The following is a 22659-nucleotide window of genomic DNA, read 5'->3' as shown; positions in this document are numbered from 1 at the left end:
GTTGATCTGCATTTTTCATATATATATATATATATGGAAGCTTTTAATATTTTTCTCCTTTGACACATTCTGGCAATTTCCTTTAGGAGATTCTATTCTGTTTATGCACAAATAGTTTGCAATACAGACCAATACTTCATAGTTTTACTTTCAGAGATCTAATGTTCAGTAAATATTCTTCTTAATCCCATAATTAATGAAGTATTACTGTAGTATCAGTGTAAAATCCTGTTGAGCCTCCAAGATCATTTTCTTGCATGTAAATACTTAGTAGCACTGCAACTAGAATATCTAACATACCTGAGGTACATTACAGCACATATACACATTTACATTTCTGCTAAGCTTTGTGTACAAAAGCAAAAGAACAACATTTTAAAGTCATCATACAGGAGTTCAGTAATCTATTTAACCTGATACATGTTTAGTTACTCCAAAAATAAAGGTTACGTATATTTATATACAACAACCTTTTCATTCTTCTTTACTTTTATAGCATGGGCAGAGAATCAATGCATTATTCATGATTTAGAGCAGGTAGAAGCCTATTTAGCCCACTGTAAGTAAGTGTGTACTGCTGAGTATGTCTGAAATGAAAAATCACGTTTAATTATTTTTAAAGCATCCCCTCTTGCTCTGCTTCTTGGCAAGTGCAAATGTCAGCCCATTAATAATATTTTGCATTGAACAACAGTCATGTGATAGTTTTCTAGATGAAAGATTTGGGTTTGAAGTCTTTGATAGATCTGTGCTGTATAACTTTCCACCCTTAAGCATGACCCTTTGCATTATGTATCCTTTGTCTCTCTGAAAGTTAGTCTCAGAAGAGATTAATGGACAGTTTCTCTGTTCTGAGTGAAGCATTAGGATGAAGACAGTAGCCCTGCTTCTCTCCAACTGGGAGGTTTACATTATTCTCTCAATTTATTATACATTAGTCTCACTTATATCACTTATTTTGTACACAAACACTGAAGTAGCACTTACAGGAATATTAAAATAACAGCTTTGCATTTAATGCCACAATTAGCATAATATTCGTGAACTATCCCAGACTTCATCATTATTCATTCTGTTTACCTACAAGACAACCATATTTCCATTACTGTCTCTAACTGATTTTTCCAAGTCTTCTTATACAGCTTCAAAAAACAATATCAAGAGAGCCACAATCCTCTTGAAACTCAGATTTCAGATCTGACTGTTGCATTCAGATTTTATCATGGCACTAATGAAAACAGTTTAAGAGATATTGATAAGGGGGGAGGGTGGGGAGGCGGAGTCATGATGCTGTAATACTTACAAAGTTCCAAATTCTACATCACTGCTGATGAATTCTTCCAACATACTTGTATCCACCATGGGATTTTCCAAGGCTCCATGGACATCTTGCCCTAAAATTAAAAATGCAAAAAGACAGAGATTGCAAGAGTGGAATTTGGAGGGACTCGTCAGTACCTCAAACTAAGTAACACTGCCCATTCTCGGACACAAAGAAAAAACAAATCCATCCTGTCTTGTGTGTAATGGATGGGTTACGCTTCTGGCTTTAGTCACTCTGGGAGAAAGGATGACAGGAAACACAGAGCAAATAAGATGTGCAGGGGAAAATGAAGACGACACAGCAGCACCAGGCAAACACCAGCTCATGCATAGCATTAAGGCTTCACTAAATTACCACAGCAAGAGGACGAAGGGCCCCAGTCTGCAACTGGAAAAAGGGGGGTTGAACATCACACTCTCTTACACTGGGATCAAGACAGGTGATTGGGTCAAAGCTCAGACATTGTCTCACACAGGCCCACTTTCTGCATTGGTACTGCAAGTGAGTTCCTGAAACAGTTTAAAAATCCACCATCCCAACTTAAAGAAAGCAAACATAAAGCTTTAGAAATGTTTGATCGGTGGCTTCCTTTTATTTTCACCCCAAAACCAGCCCACTAACATGTTAAATGTATTAGTGAACGTAAAGGTTCGGTACTTTGTCCTTTGTTGCTTGGTAACTGAAGGCTATAAACAGATTTTATGATTATAAAGTCTCCGGAATCCATTACAACTTTTGTAGAAAGTCAGCCGGAACTCTCTGCAAATACCAGACAAACAGAACCACTTTGTAGGCTCCCCACCTCTCCAGCAAGCCTTCCATAAATACAGGTGTGGCCAGTCAGAAAGCAAACAAGATAAGGACCTTGAAATTGCTGCTTCCTCCAGCAAGGCTGAGGAGCTGTGCATGGCTCTGTCCCACTGCTACACAAGGCAAAAGCCTATAAATCCAGAGCTGCGGGGCTCAGACCTGAGCAGCTGGCGCCAACCATTTCGCCTCAGCTCTGCAGCAGAGTGGGAGAATAAGAAAGGTTAACCACTGTCACTGAGCACAGAAGCAGTAACTGCCTTTGGTGCTTTTACTGTCTAGATTCCCACTGTATATTTGCAGACATGTGCATGGTAAGATGTCATATCGTAAAATTTCTCCTGTTTTTTTTCCCTGATGTGTCTAACATGGTTCCTTCTTGATCCAGTGTTTAGACATTACTTAACTGCAAGCAGCATCTAAGAATCCACTTCCTCCACCTTGCACAAGAATTCCCTTGTGTGTCTGTCACAATACATAAATTCACATTACTAATAAACTTTTCCTAAATTGCTTTATGATCACAGATTAATCTAGGCATCATTTGCTTATCACTAATGCAGACTTAATTTTGGTTGCCTTTACTGTGAGATAGCAACTTGCAGTTGAGCTACTGAAGGATCCTTGCATCCCAGTGTACTGGCATTGTGTACAAACCTGTCCTCCGCACAGCGGAGAACAGATTCAACAGGTGCAGCATACTTACTCGCCTCGGCAAAACTGTAACGCGGAAAGTCCTGAAGTAGCACTGAACAAAGTACTTTGCAAAACCAGCTTGAGAGTACAGAAAAGCCTGGTTTCTTCACGAGCCTTCCTCAAACTTGTGGGATTCTCGTCTTTTCATTTTCATTTCTGAATTTAGGATAAACCCTGCTTGAACCTCAAACACTTCTCCTTTTGCTAATGTGGTCCACAGGAAAATGATTCAATCACCTTCTCCTTTCACCTACCTGTTGCTCCTGTTCAGCTTGCCTGGCCCTCACGAAGAGTGATATAATTCTATTATTAATGTGAGGCTGGAGGTCGGATACAAAGTTTTTTTCCTGTACCACAAAACCAAGAATTCCTTATTTTGACCAAGGTCAGAGACAAGCTCTTCTGTAGTACAGCTATGAATCAAACAAGGACCAGGCCTTTAATACACAGTCCAGAGACTGGCTCTCTTGCTGAGTGATGACAACAGTAATATGTATTATATCCCCTCTTAATCTCTCTGCTTTCAATAAACAGTTAAATGGGTGGGAGGAGAAGGAAGGAATAAGTAATTCTGTGCTGGGAGAGGAAGGAAGCACACCAGGAAGGAGATAGGCCACCACTGATGTGATACAGGTGCACAGAAGAGCCACTACATTTGGTTGCCCTGCAGAACTTTATTCTTTTTTTCTGAATGTGCTTTCCAGGTCAGTAGCATCACATGGTGTTTCAGCAGAGGAGGAGCTGTTGGATCACATGCAAATTTATGTTTAATGGTGGCATCCATTTCACAGGCATTTGATCACAGTAAGTACTTGATAAATACAGGTAGCATGCAAGCCAGCCACTCATTGGACATGAGGTGGCTGCAAGAGCAGAGAACTGCGTGCATGTAGCAGGACAAGCCCTGCTGAGAGGCTCCTGCAAACACACAGCTTCTTGTGCAGAACCACGTGCCTGGCTAAGGGCTGCCAGAGGACATGTGGAGTCAGCAGCCTTTATCAGCTTGCACTCAGAGATCTCTGTTCCCAGTCCACACTCCACACCACAATGGGCAGTCTCCCCTGGGAAGAGTCTGCACGGGGTGACACATTCAACTTTAGTGTCACAGCACAGAGGATCACCAGCTACCTGAGAAACTGCTGAAGATGAAAGGCCAAGAAAGTGACTGGGGTTTCATACGCGGCTGTTTGCAGAACAGAGACTGCAGTCCCAGGCAGTATATGACGCTATTTTTCCCATTTATCCATAGGGTGATATTCTGTTGTTATCTCTCCTTCAATCTGAAGCCTAAAACCTGTCAATTCTACCACTAGCTTCTGTCTCCCCATCTGTTCTCACTTAAGCCTGTCCCTATTCCCAGCCACTGGCCCCAAAGGAATAGTCCAAACTCCAGCCTCCTAAGCTGACCGTTGCTTGCTTCGGTCAGCAGCTTGCTTCGGATGCAGACATCCCTTCCCTTCCTGCAGCCATGAGGCTGGTCACCTGGCTCCTCAGCTTCACTTTACACACCTGTAGCCATCAGCCCCAATCCCTGAATTACCTGCCTCGATTAACTCTCCCAACATTTCCATGTAGTGCCTTACACATGACCATATTTAAATCAGCTGCCTCCTTTACACTAGTGTTTATTATGTAAAGTGAAGGAGGGGACACAGAGAACCAGAAATTCCTTGCAATAAGTTTTACGTCTTTCCTAGAGCAGCTATTTCAGAAAGTCATACACTGTTCTGAATTTGGCTTGAGCCACAGCCATCGCCCTCCAAAGGAGTACCCAAGTAACCAGGTTATCAGGGTGCTCTTTCTGCCAACATAAATTCAGCCCACAACCAATGAAGTATTCTGTCAAATCTCTAGTACTGTCTAAAAATCAATACTAAACTGATAATTTCCTGACATTAAAAGAGGATACCAGGAAGTTCCAAGCCAAGTCCAGCTATCTGTAGTAAGATTCGTGTTAAAACATCAGCTACTGTATGCAGGGAACAATTCTTAAACACAGCTTGAGGTGTAAAAATGGCACACAGAATACGGTCAGTGCTCAATAGTACCTGCTTGCTTAAAGAACAAATTCATAATGTTTGCTACAAACCCTTGCAACTTGAGGGAGTTGTTTCTGCTTGAGAATTACTGATTTTCATCTGAAGATACTTACCACTAAAACAAGTCTCAGAACTTTGAGCTTCGCTATATGGGCTCGCTGAAAAGTCCAGCTGAACCTCATGGACTTACACTAAGGTAAGTGTTACTTATGGGGCTGAAAGTTCCTTAACTTCTTTCATGCTAACAGACTCTGAGTACTGGTCATTATTTAAATTGTTCAAGACAGTCCAGTTCATTTTGACTGGAACAGACCTGGAGTCATGGTTAAAAGCTGCTGGGCCAGCAGAGCTACGGGCATGAACATTGGGCACATGCAACAAACAGGAAAGGGTTGAGGACAAAACAGCTGCAGCTGGCAGAACTGCAGCCAGCCAGGAGCAATCACAGTCTAGGTCATTCAACATCAGGAAGACCTGTAACTCCGAGTGGTAAGGAGTGAGCTTGTGTCAAGATAGATGGCTTTTCCCAATGTAACATTTTCCAGAGAAACAAATCTTATTGTTAATATTTTAAATTTCTCGTTTCCTCTCTTATTCCTGTTTCAATCTCTCATCCTTAAAAGGCTACGAGAGACTTTTTGGTTTGGTTGTTTCATGCTTAATGGCAGGTGTGTACTGGGGCTTAATTTATTTACCAAGAGCCCTAAACTATATTCAGTGTTGCCCTTGCAGGAGCATGGGTGTACAGAGAGGTGGGCAGAGCCACCTCCACATGACCTGGGGAGCAGGTCTTATGAGGAGAGGTTGATAGAACTGGGGTTGTTTAGCCTGGAGAAGAGGAGGCTGAGGGGAGACCTTCTTGCTCTCTGCAACTATCTGAAAGGAGGTTGTAGTGAGGTGGGTGTTGGTCTCTTCTCCCAAACTAGTGATAGGACAAGAGGAAATGGCCTCAAGTTGCATCAGGGGAGGTTTAGATTGGATATTGGGAAAAATTTCCTTACTGAAAGAGTGGTCAGGCATTGGAACAGGCTGCCCAGAGAGGTGGTGGAGTCACCATCCCTGGAGGCATTCAAAAAACGTATAGATGTGGCACTTCAGGGCATGGTTTAGGAGGCATGGTGGTGTTGGGTTGACGGTTGGACTCAATGATCTAAGAGGTCTTTTCTAACCTTAATGATTCTGCGATTCTTCTAAGAGACTTCTTTCGATCACACAGAGCACTGAGACCAAACACATGCATTTCTGACACCTCAGTGCACCTTCCAAAAAAAAGTTTAACAGCATAACCAGGTCAGCCTTCATTCAGTTTCTCTGTGACCCACTGATAATGTCAGAAAGAACAGATTGCTCTGCTACACACGGGCAGGCACAAGACCTAATCAGGAGCTCTGACCTTACCCTGACAAATAGGAAGTTACTGATTAAAAAATGCAAGTATTTTAAATAGAAAGTATTAATTTCAATAGAAATCATAGGAAAAACTCTTCAAAGATGAAATCTCTAGTGTGGGAGGAGTGAAATGAGTCAGAAAAAAAAGAGAAGAACTTCTCAGAACAGCCACATGACAAGAGAAAAGCCACTTACTATTGAGAAAAAGCCAAGGTCTAATCCCAGTCAGAGTCGTATCTAATCTAAGAGGTCTATTGACTATTGAACATAGTGATCAACAGGAAAATAAACGTTATCTTGTTTTCCTTGAAAAAATACTCCTTTTTCAGACTGTTCCCTCTCAATATTGCAAATGTGAGTTTATCTTACTAAAGAGTGTCAAAACAAATATGCACTGTAAGGAACTAAAGCACCAGGGAAAATGGGATCCTTTTTGCTCATGAATTTCAAATAATCTTACAGAACAGATCTATAAATGTGCCAGGTTGCCAGCTGATGCATTTGGAAGCCAAAACTGAACAAGTGACAAAGCAGAGAGACTTCCTCAGTAGTGGCATTCTCCACTTGATATTGCAGGACTCAGCTTTTCTGTAGCCTTGAAAGACAACATTCTAGCAGCGCTATGACTAATCTCAAAGGCCACCAACTTAGAACTAGCAGTTTATTGCTCTTGCTTCGTAAGATGCCATAATAAAGCCAACCCACAAGCCATAGTGCTAAGATGGAGAGGGGTCATCGGTTAAAGTTGGCCTTACATTCAGTGAAGCTAACCCCTGCTTGAAGAGTGCAAACCCTGCTTTAAATCAGCTTGCTCTCTTTCCAGATTTACCTATGGTTTAACAGCAAGAGGAGCCTAGCTACTACATGCTGAATAAAAGAATGATTAGCTCTGGTAGCCTTAACGCATATCTAATCTCAGTATTGAGCTAGCGAAATTCAGCCACCTAACAGCATCCCTGCATGCTGCATTGCACTAGCAGACCTTTCTCATTATCTAGCATTACACAGCAGAACCACACGACATTACTGAAGGAACATAACCTCCCAAGATGTTTCTTTTCCTGCAATTAAGTGGAATTGACAGGGCTTCTCACCCTCGCTTGCCCTGACAGATGTTCTACCAAACTACCTTCTAAAAAGTTAAATTAGTAATTCCAGAATTACAAATAGTAATTCTACTTAAAGAGCTCACACAGCTAAAACATCTGAGATACGTTCTATCACCAAAGCATCGATGTCTCAAAAGCCAACAGGACCTAGCCCAAACTCCCCAGAGAGTCCTGTTTTCTGTCAGTTCCTAACAGTTTTTCTGATTATGAGGGTTTTTTTTAATATATAATTCATGTTCAACGCTATTTTGAGTATTTAACAGCTGTACAGTGCAGTACTTGAACAAATAGCTTGATAAAAACAAACACCTTGCTGAAAGCAAAGCCAAGGAAGTTCCTTAGCTTTTGATCTCCGTGACTTAAAATGAACTTAAGAAACATGGCTTGAATTCCCTAACATCTATCAACACCACATTTGCTGGCTAACAGTCCTAAATTGTTGTTCACCGCTTTAAATTTCTTGGCTTAAACACATTTTCTTGATAAATGCTAGAGAATCTTTAATTTCCAAGTTTGAAATTAAAACTCAAAAGTTGCCACCTCACCTAGGCCAACAGAATGCCAGGAAAAAAAAAAAAGTCATTTCTTTGGCAGAATGGAAATTAAATGCAGCAAACAAAAATTGTCCACGTTATCCAAAACAGAAAAGGTAGTTCTCCAAGTTAGTCTGAGATCAGTATCACATGAACACCTGCACAAGTGACAGAAGGAAAACAAATACAGAAGGAGAAATTTGGAACTGAAAGCTTAGTATTAAAAAAAAGAAAATTGGAGAAAGATTTAGTAAAACAATAATACATAAGCCTTTGAACAGCCATTTTGAATCATGTTATGGCAGGGTTTGAGTTAATCCAGTTTGATTATGGCATCTATTAGCGGTAAGAGACAGGCAGGCGACTAATGGGACTTTGCTTGACTGTAAAATATCTCTGGGAAAAAGACAGGACAGATCCCAGCCAAAAGACAAAAAAATCCCAGTTTAACTTCTCAGAAGGATCCCGAGGATACTGCCACGATTGCCCTTTTACCAGTCATAATCAAGCCATTTCAGAAGAATGGCATTAGTGGGAAGAAAACCCTCTTTAACCTGACATGGTATGACAGAGCAGGGAGGGAGCTCTCCAACCTCATGAAAATCAATAGTTTCAGAAGTGATAAATTGCAAGGAGACCTCAGCCACTTCCCGGTTTTTCTCCCTGGCAGTTACCAGGGCGGTACCGCAGGCTCTGCGGAGCCCACCTTCCCATTGGTCTTCTGGCCAAAGTACAAAGAAAAAGGCACCGCAGCGCATCTGTACCATTTGTATTATTTCATTCTGGTGCTGCCTTACACGACAGCTTTGTGTAAATAGAACTTTGGGTCTGGGGGCTCTTTTTCTACTTCAATTAACCTCAAACCATTACCATATTCTTTGCTGCCAGCAGAAATTGTTAAGACTCTTAAAACTTGACTCTTACCTTCAAAGAACTGCTGCAACGCCTCATTTTCTCCCACCACATCCATGAAAATCAGTAGAATTGTTCTGCTCTCCTACTGCTTGAAGAGCCCCACTGAAAAAAATGCACCGTCTCTCTTCCAGGGGATTATGAACATGCCAAGGAACATGTCATGTTTCTGTCGGAGGTTTCAGTGACTTTGTCCCAGCTGATTTCATTCCTTCGTAACTAGAGCCTGGGCTATACTTAAACTCTGCTACACATAAAGGAGAGTCTGACAAGGCTTTCGAAGCAAGATGATGTGCATTCTTCCGTTCAGTATGTCTAATGTTAAGGACCTTTGGTCCCAGTACTAACCACAATTACACATGCGCAAAATATGCGGCAATAAAAATTACTTATCTTGTCTCTGTACTTTCACACAGGTGATATAATGAATACCACTCATGAAAGCAATAGTAACCCAAAAAGGCAAGAGCAAAGCCATCACCAGTGTCACCATATGCACTATCCCACTTTCAAGCAGCTGAGTGTCAGACTATCCAACGGTTTGGTTATAGGGAAGCAGAACTTCTCTATTATTATTAACAAAACAAAATTACGGATTAACCTGTTTGTCTAAGGTAACATTGAAAAACATATGGGAAAGCTGAACATTGAACAAAGGTCTCTTAAGGCTAGTAGCAAACCGTATTTGGCTTTAAGTTGATCTCTGTGAACTGAAAATTGCCCCTGTTCTGTCACCCCTAAGCAAACAGGAGAAAAGGTTTCAGACTTTTTGAGCAGGCTTCTATAAGAGGCATTTGGTTGTGAACAAAAGCTTCAGTGAAGTCAAGAAGTCTAGAATAAGGCCATTTTCTGAAGTAGTTACAGTCATCGGACAATTAATTGTTGTGTAGTTTTTACAAGCCCCAAACGCTCAGTGACGCCGGTTTCTCACAATAGGCAGCTTATATTAAAAATAAGAACTTCAAGGAAGGGACTTGAAGATAGGAGCAAGCCGATCAGTGTTTACAAGATGTTGATGTGATCAAGCCAAACAGTCATTACCCCTGATACACGTTGGACACATCTGTGTAATCTCTAGTACAAGAAAATCACATCACCATAAAAACCTTTAGATACCATTTATGTCTTGATGCTATCATGTATAGAAAGGACCCCTTCCCTCTGCTTGAATGAGCAACACTTGTAAAGGATTATTAAGTCATAATAGCAGCAGCTACCAGCTATCATTTAACTACCGTTAGCTAATCCTGGGAAAGGTTTGAGATTTAATCATGTCAACTAAGGATTAAGAATCATTTAGGAAGCATTTACGAGCCTAACATAAAACACAGCACCAATAAATACAGCTTGTTTTCTAAGAGCGAGTAAAACATTACTGAAAGAATAAACATCCCTTTAACAATTTAAGGTAGAATTCTCCCAGGTTTCTACAATAGGAAGTAGTACCCAGGAGACTGATAAAAATATTTCATCAGTACTGAAATAGCCCAGGCTGGACATAAGCCTTACTAGTAAAAAATTTAGGTTCAGTTGTTTATTCTACTCTCTACATTGACTTGCCTGGTCAAAGCCAATGCTTGCCAAGTGTTTTCAGGCACACACACATGCAAGCAACACAAGCGCGGTGTGAAATTTCACTGCTCATTCTAGCTACTTTTATAAAAAGAAAACACTCCAGCAGGACAGTGATGAATAGAGCTGGTTTTGTTTGGTGTCTGAAAGAAATCCATATCCACTGAGATGCTTCTTGTTAAAGGACCAACTATCTAAACTTACTTTTACTTCTAATGTTTGCCAGTTTACCTGCCAATGCTTTAATCTTATCTGTAATTGATAAATGGCTGTCATGAGCAGGACCTAGTGTTTTTCCAAAAGGGCTTTTACAGAGCAGGTCTACCACATACCTAACAACTATGTTCCTTGTAGCCTTATCAACTGCTTTCAGCTTAGACCATGGCCAGGGAAAAGGAACCACTTGAAGTGCAAAAGTAGCACGTGAACAGAAAAAGCACCTTCCTTAAGAAACCATGATCCTTTTTGGGGTTCTCTTTGTAGCAAATTTTGTGTGAAATGGAAGTTATCAGCAGCATGTTAAAGACATCATATAATGAGTATTTTCCAATTTCAAGGACAGCTGTGGGAAATTGATGTATAAAACACTGGAAATCCCCAAAAAGCAGGAGATTTAAAAAAATCATTTAAAGGAACGAAAAAATTCTGATGAAAGAAAATTAGAGGGGAGAAGAAAGTTTTTAACAGCCAGGGGTCAGGACCGATTTCTAACCAAAGACTGACCAAGGTAATTTTATTGTTCCTTGATGCTTGAAAAGCACCCTACTTTAAAGAGAAGATAGCCAGATATACTATGCCTCTGACTCTTCACAATATATGTTCCTCTTCTTACACTGTTGTAAAAAGGAAAAATACAGGAAAGCAGCACTTCAAAGAATTACAAGTTCCCCTAATCGTTTACTGTGTTGGCATACATACACAGGGAGATACATGTATGTATCTAAACACTCCAATGAAGAAAATGTCAGGCATTTATTCCCTCTTCATAACATCACCTCAGTTTTGCATTTTGGAATGACTCATCTGGGAGGTTCACATCACCCTGCATCACAAAGAACACAAGACAGACACTGCTTCAGACTAACACTTTAATCAGAAGTTTTGTTTTTAAATGTAAATTACAATCACTAATACACCTGCAAGTGCTTACCACATTTGTTCAACTAAGTATTATATGTACGCATATACAGCATAGGTCAGTTTAAAACAATCACAGTACTTCTTAGTGCAATCTGCAAAAGGAGAAAGATCTTGGACCCACTTTGTGGAAATAAATATCAAGTGACAAAAAAAATTCAGCAATTTTAGTTATGTATATTCAATGAAGTTAATGCATGCGCAAGAGTAAAAAGATTTAGAGCTCCTCCTTGTAATAGCCAAGTTTTGCCAGTGACATCTCTCTTCTCAGCTGCATAACTTCCCAGAACATCTGATCCACTAAAAAAAGACAGAAATGTAATTAAACATACTGAATTCATATTTTATTTCAACTGATGTATACAGGCTGCCTCACTGTATGACAGTTTAGCAGAACTTCAGAAGTAACAAAATCTAGTAAAAACAGAATTAATGAATGTGAGGGCTATTTGTGCTTGGCTGTGACAAAATTTCTTAAAGTATTCATTTTAAAAATTCTAAAATCTGGGGAATTTCTTATAGGACTATCATTCAGATTATTTTTTTAAAATCAGGGAACAAAAAATACATCAATACTAGTCAGCTTCAATTAATTGCAGTTTCTTATTTTAATTGCCCCGCCTCTTGACTCATTTTCTGTAAAATTAAAAGACTACAAGAAGAAAAAAGTAGAACTTCTTGGGTAAGAATTGTTTCATCACAGAATCTGTAATTTTGTTATAATTTTTCCATTTGTAATCTTTCTTCCTCTCTCTTTTTTTCTACCAGTACTCTGCCAGCAATGATAAACGGGAGGAAAAAAGACCTTTTCTTTTAATTTCACCTGTATTTTGCTGAACTTGATGAGCCTAGTGCATACCTTGAGTTTCTAGATGCCACAGCAATACAAATCAGAATTACTATTCAAGACAAAAATTATTTCCACGCAGTCAAGATCATGATGTAGAGTGACTACAAAGATTATTAACTTGAGCAACAAGTACAAGGTCTTCCCTACCGTATTTCAGAAACCACTTTTATAAAAGTGACGTCTGTCTCCAAAACTGTATGGTGCATGAGTAGAACTACATACAATGCATTACGCATACAATTATCATTCTTGTTGACATTCTTGTAAAGGTACTGGTGAAATATTTACATAAAGCTATGAAGTTTATGTTTTTAATGGTAAAGTTGACAACTGAGCTGAAGCAGCACAGAAGTTTTTTCAAAACTTCTTGTGAAGAATAAGTAATTCTGATAATGCTGAAAATATTTCATTATTTGATGGAAAAAATATTAATTCCTTTACTTCAATAGCAAAGTGAACAATTTTTAGCTGAAACTATATAGATCCTTTTGGTCAAAGTAAAAGCCTTTTAACTATAAACCAAGTTAAAACTTAATTAACACATTCCCAAGATCATCTGCAATGCTAGTAAATCAGTAAGAATTATTACAATCTGCAGGGTTTTTTTTTTAAAACATAACATATGAAATTGGTGAATTTCCGGTGAGTTCCATGAAAATAATTCCCTTTGACAAGGAAAGTTAACAGTATTATTTTTTGTAAGGACCATTCTCTCTATTTATCACCTCAAGAGTACTTCAGGGTTAGAAATGGAAACAAAAGATTTGGGTGTAGCTAAAATACCGAGCTCTTGAAACTGGAAAACACAAGGAGTGATGACTATAGGTGAGGTAGATCAAAGCGGGGCTAATTCTAGCCAAATTCTGGATGAAGCCAGTCTGCACATACTCAAAGACTAGAAGAACGAAAAGCACAGACATCCATAAAAACATTACCATGCTGGTTTACTTTCAAAAACACAACTAAAAGAAGAGAAAAGATTAAAAGTGGAAGTGAAAGCAATTTTTTTAATTAACTATTGACACAGGGCTAATGACACTTTTTCCATTATCTGTGCTTAGCAAATCCAGGAGCCTAAGTGATATGGTCTGTTTCAAAAAAAACCTTGGACTGAAGGCTGTTGGGCAATATTCTTTGACCTGGACACAAAATATAATTAAATCATTGTACAGTTTAAACACAACCAAATAATCATAATTTTCTTTTATAGTGATAAACACGTAAAATAGTCTTGCAAATGACGACCAATAACTACAACTCCAACACACAATGTTTTTTAAATTCCAGAATTAAGTAACGAGGCGTACAGCACATACGTTTTCATAACCATCTTCTTTTATAGGGACATACTGAAACTGAATAGCACAGTTAAGCAAATTTCCAAATTACTGCACAGAGTTTAAAAAGGCAGTTGTTGGATATACTATTCTGACAGGAACAAAGTGACTGGGTAACTCAGGGGTGCAGGGGAAGAAAAAACAGCCTGAAGCAGTGGCAGTTAAAAAAAACCCCACACACATATTTCCCTTTTGGGATGGGGGGTAATCAAGCCTTACACTGTCAGAAACATTTATAACCAGAGCCCTAATCAAGAGACACTGCCATGCCACGGCAATGGCCAAGACCTCATTTCTCAGCTGCACTCAGGTGAGCAATTACAGTATGGTTTCCTGTTTATATTCTACAATTTAATCCAAAATACTGTCATCCTTGCCAGTTCTCCCTGAAAGATACTCTGACAAGAAGGGCTGACTGAATTCTCAATGCATGAAATGAGAAGACACACCAAAATACCAAGTGAGAGAAGAAAAAAATGGCCCAGATCAAACCAAACTGAAGGTTTTTTTGTCTAAAACATCTCCATATTCTGTGAAAGAGCCTTGATTTTTGAATACAGTATTGAAAAACTGTGACTAACTTCTCTTGTTACAGAATTTTTTTGTAACATTGCTTAAGGGGGTTTAGACAGACTAAAAATCACTACTTTTTAATTTGTTGTTCTTAAAGAAAAACAAACCCACAAAACAACCTTTAGCCACCCTCAGGGTGGGCTATCACCACGTTCTCATAATTACAACAATGACTACCAACAGATAGCTTTCCTGTAGTGACAGGTCACTGCTATTGTGCACAGATAGAAATTTACATAATGTACATGCCTACAACTTGCTACTCATATATGCCAAACAATTTCCTACTTACCATCTTGCTGCTTCAACAGTCCTTGCTGGATGTATCGAATATATGTAAAGAAGTTGCACACAGAAGTGATCTGAACACATATAAAAAAGATGGTGGTTAAAATAATTTTGTACGATGGCATGGAAAAATAACTAAATAACTACTACTCAAAATGAAATCACAGTAGATCTACTCACCCTGTAACGACAGAAAGGAGAAATGTAGTAATAACTGCTTGAATCTCCTAATTTGATTCTATGCTTACATGACTTACTTTGTCCACTGAGAGCACATTTCCTACAAAATATAAAGTTTGCATGATTTAATAAACAAGTCTGACATTAATGTCTAAACATTAACACCATAAACACGTGCAGGTGTTAACTGCTTCATATTGGCACAGATACCCCAGTCTCTGCCTTCATTTCACAAGTTGCAATTATTACATTATGTTGTCAATTATTTTAGTTCCACACAGACTAATTTGTTTTAATACCAGTGCATCACGATAAATTTCTTATTTTTAAAACTTTCTTCAGCTCTGGTCATGTACTTCCACATTCACTAATTCAAGCTGGCTTGACAACTCTCAACCAGTGGGATTTCTTTAATTAACTCTTCATGTGCGAAATAAACATTGTTTAAATCACCGTTTGATGCCAACATTTAAACAGTTTTTTAAAAAATTCTGCTTGATGTTGCATTTCATCATAAAAAATATCAGCCCTACAGAACAGCAGTCAATACTCTGAAGCCATTCTCAGATGCATTCTAAGACCAGCTTTGCATTTATGCCCAAACTGAAATCATTATTTTATACTCAGAATATAAAATAATTTGAGACAAAAGGAAAATGGGCTATTTGGCAATAATTTTTTCCATTACCATTATAATAAGCAATGGTAAAATAACGACATTTGCTACTTCTGGTGTATTACAAGTATGTCTTATTCAGGAACAAGGAAATGTCAGTAGTCACCACAAATTCTTCCCGATAAACAATTCAGGAAAAGACAAAGAATTTTAAGAAATTTCTTCCAACATTCTATAGAAAAAGAAGGTTTGAATCTTTTGAAGAAACTGCTATTAATACAATCTTAAATGTAAATAAAATGGGAATTGGATTTATTTGGGATTTCTATATTGCAGCTTCTCAGATGAACTGGGTTGTCATGGCATCCACTGTTTCATCGATTTTAAAAGCTGCTGGCTCTCCTCTCTTCCATTTCTACCTCACAAAATTAGGGAGTCTAAGAACAAGCAGCCTTTCAAGAGTGGAACAAAAATTACTAAGCTTCTGTCGTTCTGAACAGTGACTTGGAGGCCCTTTTAAATAGCCTGCAGCTGGCCCACAGAACCATGTAAGACAGGAGAAAAATGAAGAGTGTATATGATTTTCCATAGCAATTTATGAGGACTGACAGCAGTCCATTGATCCAAGAAATCCCACAATAGCTGAAGCAAGCTGATCATAACTTCAGTCAAGCTTTTGTGAGCAGACAGACAGACTTACAATGCTAGGAAAATAAAGCCTTTTTTTTTTTCCCCTTCTGGCTATAGAATTACCTTCTGTATGTTATCTTCCATCACACCAGGTTAAATACTGGCATGGCAGTTACTACTGACGACTCAGTTCAGCACTGTAGAGCACACATGCAGCTTAGTGCTTTGTTCCCCATGGGGACAATTATTCAAATCCTGTGGGGAAGCCCAGCTGTCTTTCATTAAAGCAGCACTTACTACAGACCATCACAGGCACCATTCAATAACTTCTGTACGTCAAGAACTATTCACTATTATCACAGCTCTCTGCCCTCCGCTCCTTATTTTGCTGTTGGGCTATTACCCATTATTTTATGCAACCCTGTTCCCCCATCCTCCAGGCTATCATACAATGAAATCATTCCTTTAAAAACACTACTCTAGTTTTTCTTATTATTTATGTGCAGTTTGTCTGTATTTTGTTACCTATTTAAGAACATGGTTTCAATAAAAATAGTGCTTTGCACCACATAAAAATAAAAAATGTGAAACTGCTACTCTGATTCAGTGAAAACTGGAACACATGTTTCCCATTCAGTGTTGGTAATCAAAAATAAGGCAAAGCATATTTGCTGTCAAATTACACTTAAATACTTCATATTCCTTACCTATTGCTTATCTACAAGCAATACCACAAAAGTTTTTGTCACTACCTGACAGCAGGAAAAGGGAGAACAACGTACACCTGGCCTTTTGATACATCTAAAGTAACTAAAACAAAATTCATGCATAGCCATCTCAAAACATTAATCTATACCTAGCCAACTATTTAAGGATTACAGAAGTTCTAATTAAAAATTTATCTTACGCTGAAGAAAATGGGTTAAAAATCTCATGAAACTTCTGAATGATGCAACTGAGTCTCCTGTTTTTGAGTAAATATTTAATCATGTCAAGACATAGGGAAGGTTGCTTGAACCACAATGACTTGAAATCTATTTTCCAATTGCTCTTTAATGACACATGACTCGCTTCAGTAGCTGCTGGCTGTCCAGATTCTCTACTGCATTCATAGAGCGCAGCTCACAGTGGTGTATCTTGGACTTGAAATCACCACCCCTTGAGTAACTCCATTATTGGTGGTGGGTCCTTCCGATGAGGGGCTGTTACAGCTCAAAGAGCGTGTTTTCTGGTGACAGGATAAGCTGAAGAGTATGAATGCCTGAATTCTGTAGGCTAGAAAGGATCAATATTTTCATAAAACACAACTTCCATTTTATACAGATTCTTTAAAGAGAAAGTAAAAAAAATTGAATTATGTTAAATGTGTTTTCTCTTCCACTCAAAACCAGAGGAAAAACAAGAACTAAAAACCAATTCCAATGAGAAAGACAAAATAAAAATCTTAAGAGCCAGATTAAAACATTTTGATGCAAGTTTTCCATCAGAAACTTGAGCTCTGTCAAAACAAGTTATTACAGAGAGAATTGTCAACTTGTCCAAAAGATCTCCAACAGAAGTGTCAAGGCTTTCTCAAGATTTGGAAGGCTCCAGATTAACACTGACCTTGCTTGCTTAACCCTGACAGACACTAAAGCACACTACAAATCCCTTCACCACCACATCCATCAAAGCCCCAGTGCCTTGGGCAAACCCCTCCCACCTAACTTTAATGCCTGTATCAGTACCTGACAAGTCTTGCTTCAGATTCCTCCAGGACCATTCCAAAATTTCTAAAACAACTATCCTGTCATTCAAGCACAATTCCTGCTTTAGGTTCAAACCCACCTTGACCTTCATTCCCGCTTCATTACATTTCTCCTGCTCAAAAATCAGGAGATTTTCTCTATATATCTCCTGAAATTCTTCAGCTACCTTTGTCATGTGCTATGTATGTCCTAAATTTCTTATGCCACAAATACTCCAGATATCCAACATTAAGCCTGTATTACTCCAATACCTATTTCTTTCATGATGCTTTCCAGGTGATAGCCCCTAGTTCAAAAGCATCTGTTCTTACTACCAAGATGGTCTTCTACAGAGAAGTGAATGTTACTTTTGTGGTCAATGCATAGTAAGTGAAGTAAACAGCTCTCCCAAAAAGTGAATTTGTCTTAAAGGGTTGTTCAGTATTAGTCTTTGTTAAAGTTTAATTTATTAGTTGCTTACTTTCCCCATAAAATTTTGTAACAGCAATCTCAAAGTCTTAGATATTAGGAAACAAAGTTTAAGATACAAGAATTTGACTGATATGATTAGCTGACAGCAGTTTTCTCAATCCAAGAGTTCTCAGATGAGTCAAGATTCCCCCTCTGTCTGTTAGCTTAACGTACTTTGGTCCCCCACATTCAACTGCAGAAGCTTTCACAAATCGAACAGGTTGCAAGCCAACAGGTTCAATGCTCAGAGTGTTGTTTTCAACAGCTTCCAGAACAGCTGAGGCCAACTGCAAGAGAAATTTAGAAAGCAGTTAAAAACAGCTCTGCGTTATCCATTGCCTCAAAGCAGTAATGTATTTCTTCTGTAAAGCTAGGAACACAGGGGGGGGGGGGGGGGGGGCGCAAATCAACTCACCAAACAGAAATTCAAATACAAATTAGATTTTGCTTTCATCGTGAGCAAGAGGTCCCATTTCCAGGCTCCTGTTTAAATTCTGCCCTCCAAATAACCCTGCCCTCCCTGAGGCAAGATAACTGCCTTTACAGCCAGGAACGCAGTCAAGCATGTTTAAAACGCTAACTATATTTTCAGTCATTCCTCATAAGCCCAAATAGCACATACATTTGTACATGCAGTGGTCTTGTCGGAGACTGGATACAGCACAAACTTTGTTAATTTAAAAAAATTGCTCTAATTTTATTGTGTTCTGTGGAAACACAAAACGATGCAGCATGCTTCCTTATCTTGCAAAAAAACCAAGTAAATATTATGTCACTGTTTTTCAGCCAAAGGTATCTTTAGAAAGGTGTTCAAATGAGTAAGACTGAACAATATATAGAAAAGCTATAATATACTGAAAAGTCAGTTGCAACTTTCAAGCACTAGCCAAGTTAAAACATCATCTTCATGAAACAAAGTGCAATTTTGCTCAGGCTTTTTATGTTAATTCTTTATAAACACACAATCATAAGACATTAGAAAGATTCTCATTTTGCTTGATTAGACTCAACATTTGCCCACGGCTACTGTTTAAGTATGAGCAAGTAATAGCCATTACTTGATTTAAAAGAAGGTGCAATTTATGTCAACAGTGAAATAATTCTGAGCCAAGGTTGCTTCCTACTGAGTAATATACCTTTCTATTGTAGTTCGAATATTTTAAAACAATGTTACTGTTAAAGTAGTTCATATGAAATACTTTCTCCACCATCGCCCAAAAGCAAAACGCTACACGTATACACAAGAGGATACTGAGAGTTACTGTAATACTTCAACCATTTAGATAACTGCATTGCCAAATTATTCAAAAACACAATATGTGTATAGTTTGTTTGGTTTAATTGCACATTAGTTTATCGATACTCAAGTGAAAACAGAAGTTGGTCACTATGCACAGCATCTGGAAACAATAACTGATTTAACTGACAAGTGCTAGAAACCTCATTCTTTCCTTAAGAGGAGATACAAATCTATAGTAATTATATCACCGCACAAGCAGAAAAAACCAAAATGAAGTTGCTGGAAAAGAAAACAGGATGGCCTACTTACACATACTGCAGAAGCAATTTAATTCCCATAGCAACCAAATAAACTTTTTAGTGGGAGAGGTTCGTATGATGCAGTACACCAGCCATAATGAACCAGTATACAATTAACTGAAAGACTGTGCATGCTTATGGCCAGCAAGAAACAGGAGATGAAAAGCATGAGAAAAGAACATACCACATGAAAACAACAGATAAACATGAAGAAAATACAGGATTTTCCATGTGAGCTGATTATTTTTTCCCAATAAAATTAAACAAGTCTGAGGGCTTTAAAATTTATTATTATTTTAATAACGATCTAAGCATATGGTCCCTTTCCCCTGGAGGCTGATATCCCAACTACAGCCTGTAAACGCTGCTTAAGAACAAAAACTAAGTAAAGCAGAGGAGCTGGAATCAGTTCCACGTTATTTCCAGGGTGGGTAAAACTCCAGTCTTTCCTCTGTACAGTAGAGTGTGTGGGAATAACACAAAGAAGAAAAAAGTCTCATAATTTGTTTCATCTAAAACCATATTCCCAAAGTGCCCCTGTTGAATCACATCAAATCCCAAAGTCTAATTCTTATAACTAAAACCTCTCCAAGAAAATCCCCAGACTGTGCTTGTAGCCTGATATCTGATATGAGAGAAAACTGATCCACAAAATTAAATATATTGGCCTCTACTGCCCCCTATATAAAAAAGAGGCAGTGACAGGACACTATTTCTACAAAACACTATATTTGAAATATCAGGAAAAAACCCACCATCCATTCCTACACACATCAGATTCTGCCAGATAGGAGTAACATCTGAAGTAGACCCTAAAAGGCCATATCTGGAATAGCATAAATGAAATAGTGAAGAAAAAAATTATCATTGCATTACTCCAAACTAAACTTCAGCACTTCACTGTAAACTGTCACACTCTAATGAAACAAAACTGGTTAAACTTCGTATGAAAACATTTTTAACACAGTCTATCAGCTTCATGTAACATTTTAAGGGAAAAGTGTCAGTGCCCACATTTAGACTATTTCCATTACCTCACTTTTTGAGAAGGTTAAACATGGAAAAATATCTTCCCGATAAATTTTGTCCAAGAAAGGACATGTTCTGTCCATAGTAGGCTCATCCTTCCAAGATCTGAATTCATTGTACAAAGATAGGTCAGCCTAGAACACACACAAAGATTCACATATTTTAGTACTGCAATTAACACACTACTGCCTATCATTTGCAAATACCCACAGGTAAATAATGAGCATTAAACCTAAATGTTTTCCATTGCACTGTGAAAGAATGCTACTGTGCTCCAGCTATGAACACCTTCTAAAATCCACTTTCCTAAGACTGTAAATATAAGCAAATCAAAACATATCATCTGCAAGACAGAGGCAATGCATTCACTGGTCACCACAACACCAGGCACAAGTTATTTACCTCTCCCCCATTTCCTAAGCTTCCAGGATAGCTTTGAAAAACTTAACTGATTAATAGAAAAAAAAGTCAAAAAATAATTTTCTTCTTGATGCATCTTCATTACAGTATTTTAGATCATCTCCATTTCTGCAAGTTACAGTACAGCACAGAAATCTAAAGGAAACAACTGCAATCCTAGACATCTTATACATTCACCCAGCATCTGACTATAACACACTGCTACCCAAACACTAAAAGAAAAGACATTTAACGCACTAAATATACTGACACAGGAAAACAGTAATTCAATATACAAATCAATTAAAACTATACTCTTATTCTTCATTTTTCATCTTTAGGCCCAAACTGTCTCCTACACCATGCTACAACAGGAAGGCAAGGACATTCACAGGGCACGATTTACGAGCCTGCTCCCCCACAGCTTCTCTAGTCAATGGAGAGATAATAAAACAACCCATTAAATCATGCTGGGAGTAAGCACTCTCTGTGTCAGGAAGAGATTCTTTTACCTGCTTTGAAAGCACCTCATTTTGTCATCTGTATGTTGAGATCAGTTTAGCAGCAGGAAGGCACCTATCCAGTCTGGCATTCAGGGGACTAGTACTACGTTGCTATTAAAATCCACCTTTGTATTATGGGACAGCCTGACCCATGGGCTGGCTACCCACTAACTGCTGGAGCACGCTGAGGTACTCCCAGAGCACATCCATCTGTTTTAGCGTTACTTGAGAAAGATCCTGTCATGGGCACCAACACTGCTCCAAGAGGTGAATCAAGCAGAGTGGGGTTGAGTGCTTCTGATGCATACTCCCAAATCCCACATAACAGACTAACAGCAGTCCCCAGTGGGATATGCAACACCATCTTGCTCCTCAGATGCAACAAAACCCTCAGACTGGTTTTGACATTCTGCTGACACAGATTTCAGCACCTTTCCCCTCCAACTGGTTGTTAAATCCCTTTCTTGTACCATAGCAGGCCTATAATCCTAAAACCCAAACCTAAAGCTATAGGAAGGGATGCACACTGCAGGCCAAAGATAAGCCGGGATGTGATTTTAAAATTTCATAATATTACAAATAAATAATATAGATGGGATAATGAAAGATGGGGAAAGCATAGGCTAAAAATTAAAATAATTTCTTATTAATCCTATTAAAAATATCAGCACACTGCTTTGAACCAACCTTTCCAGTCTTTTGTTCTTAACCCATGCATTACTCCTTCCCTGAGCTCCCAGCGTTTCGTCACTCCTTTACATATAAGTTTTGGGGACTTCTTTTGTCATTATGGATTTTATTTTTTCTTGAATCTACAAAAATTAGACTAGCAAATTTGTTTTCCATTAGAGCTACTTACCTTACACTCAGGTACATCAGGAACAACCATCTTAATTAAGCTAGTCCATAAATGTTCTGGTTGCTAAGCCACCCACCTCATTGTACAAACGAAATTCAATAGCCATAATTTGCTCCCTAAAGAAACATTTCCCATTCCTT

The 22659-nt window shown here is 38.5% G+C and overlaps 2 protein-coding genes across 3 annotated transcripts in view; both read right to left on the bottom strand.

Moving 5' to 3' along the window:
• The window catches only part of MYRFL (myelin regulatory factor like), a 45565-nt gene extending 36698 nt beyond the window's left edge, over positions 1-8867 (bottom strand). The window contains exons 1-2 of the mRNA XM_064456545.1: positions 8822-8867; positions 1304-1394 (exon numbers count right to left, since the gene is read on the bottom strand). Of these exons, the coding sequence (XP_064312615.1) occupies positions 1304-1394; positions 8822-8867 (137 nt within the window). The remainder of the gene's footprint in view (positions 1-1303; positions 1395-8821) is intronic.
• Positions 8868-11455: 2588 nt separating this feature from the next.
• Positions 11456-22659, bottom strand: part of RAB3IP (RAB3A interacting protein) — a 33846-nt gene continuing 22642 nt past the window's right edge. For both annotated transcript variants that reach the window (XM_064449443.1, XM_064449454.1), the window contains 5 exons: positions 20764-20892; positions 18365-18477; positions 14747-14846; positions 14571-14640; positions 11456-11818 (listed from right to left, as the gene is read on the bottom strand). In XM_064449443.1, coding sequence (XP_064305513.1) covers positions 11736-11818; positions 14571-14640; positions 14747-14846; positions 18365-18477; positions 20764-20892 — 495 coding nt within the window. In that variant the 3' untranslated portion in view covers positions 11456-11735. The remainder of the gene's footprint in view (positions 11819-14570; positions 14641-14746; positions 14847-18364; positions 18478-20763; positions 20893-22659) is intronic.

Source organism: Phalacrocorax carbo, chromosome 1 (genome assembly GCF_963921805.1).
Source record: "Phalacrocorax carbo chromosome 1, bPhaCar2.1, whole genome shotgun sequence".
Classification (NCBI taxonomy): Eukaryota; Metazoa; Chordata; class Aves; order Suliformes; family Phalacrocoracidae; genus Phalacrocorax; species Phalacrocorax carbo.
The sequence above is the reverse complement of the archived record's forward strand: the minus strand, read 5'-3'. Positions and strand labels throughout refer to the sequence as shown.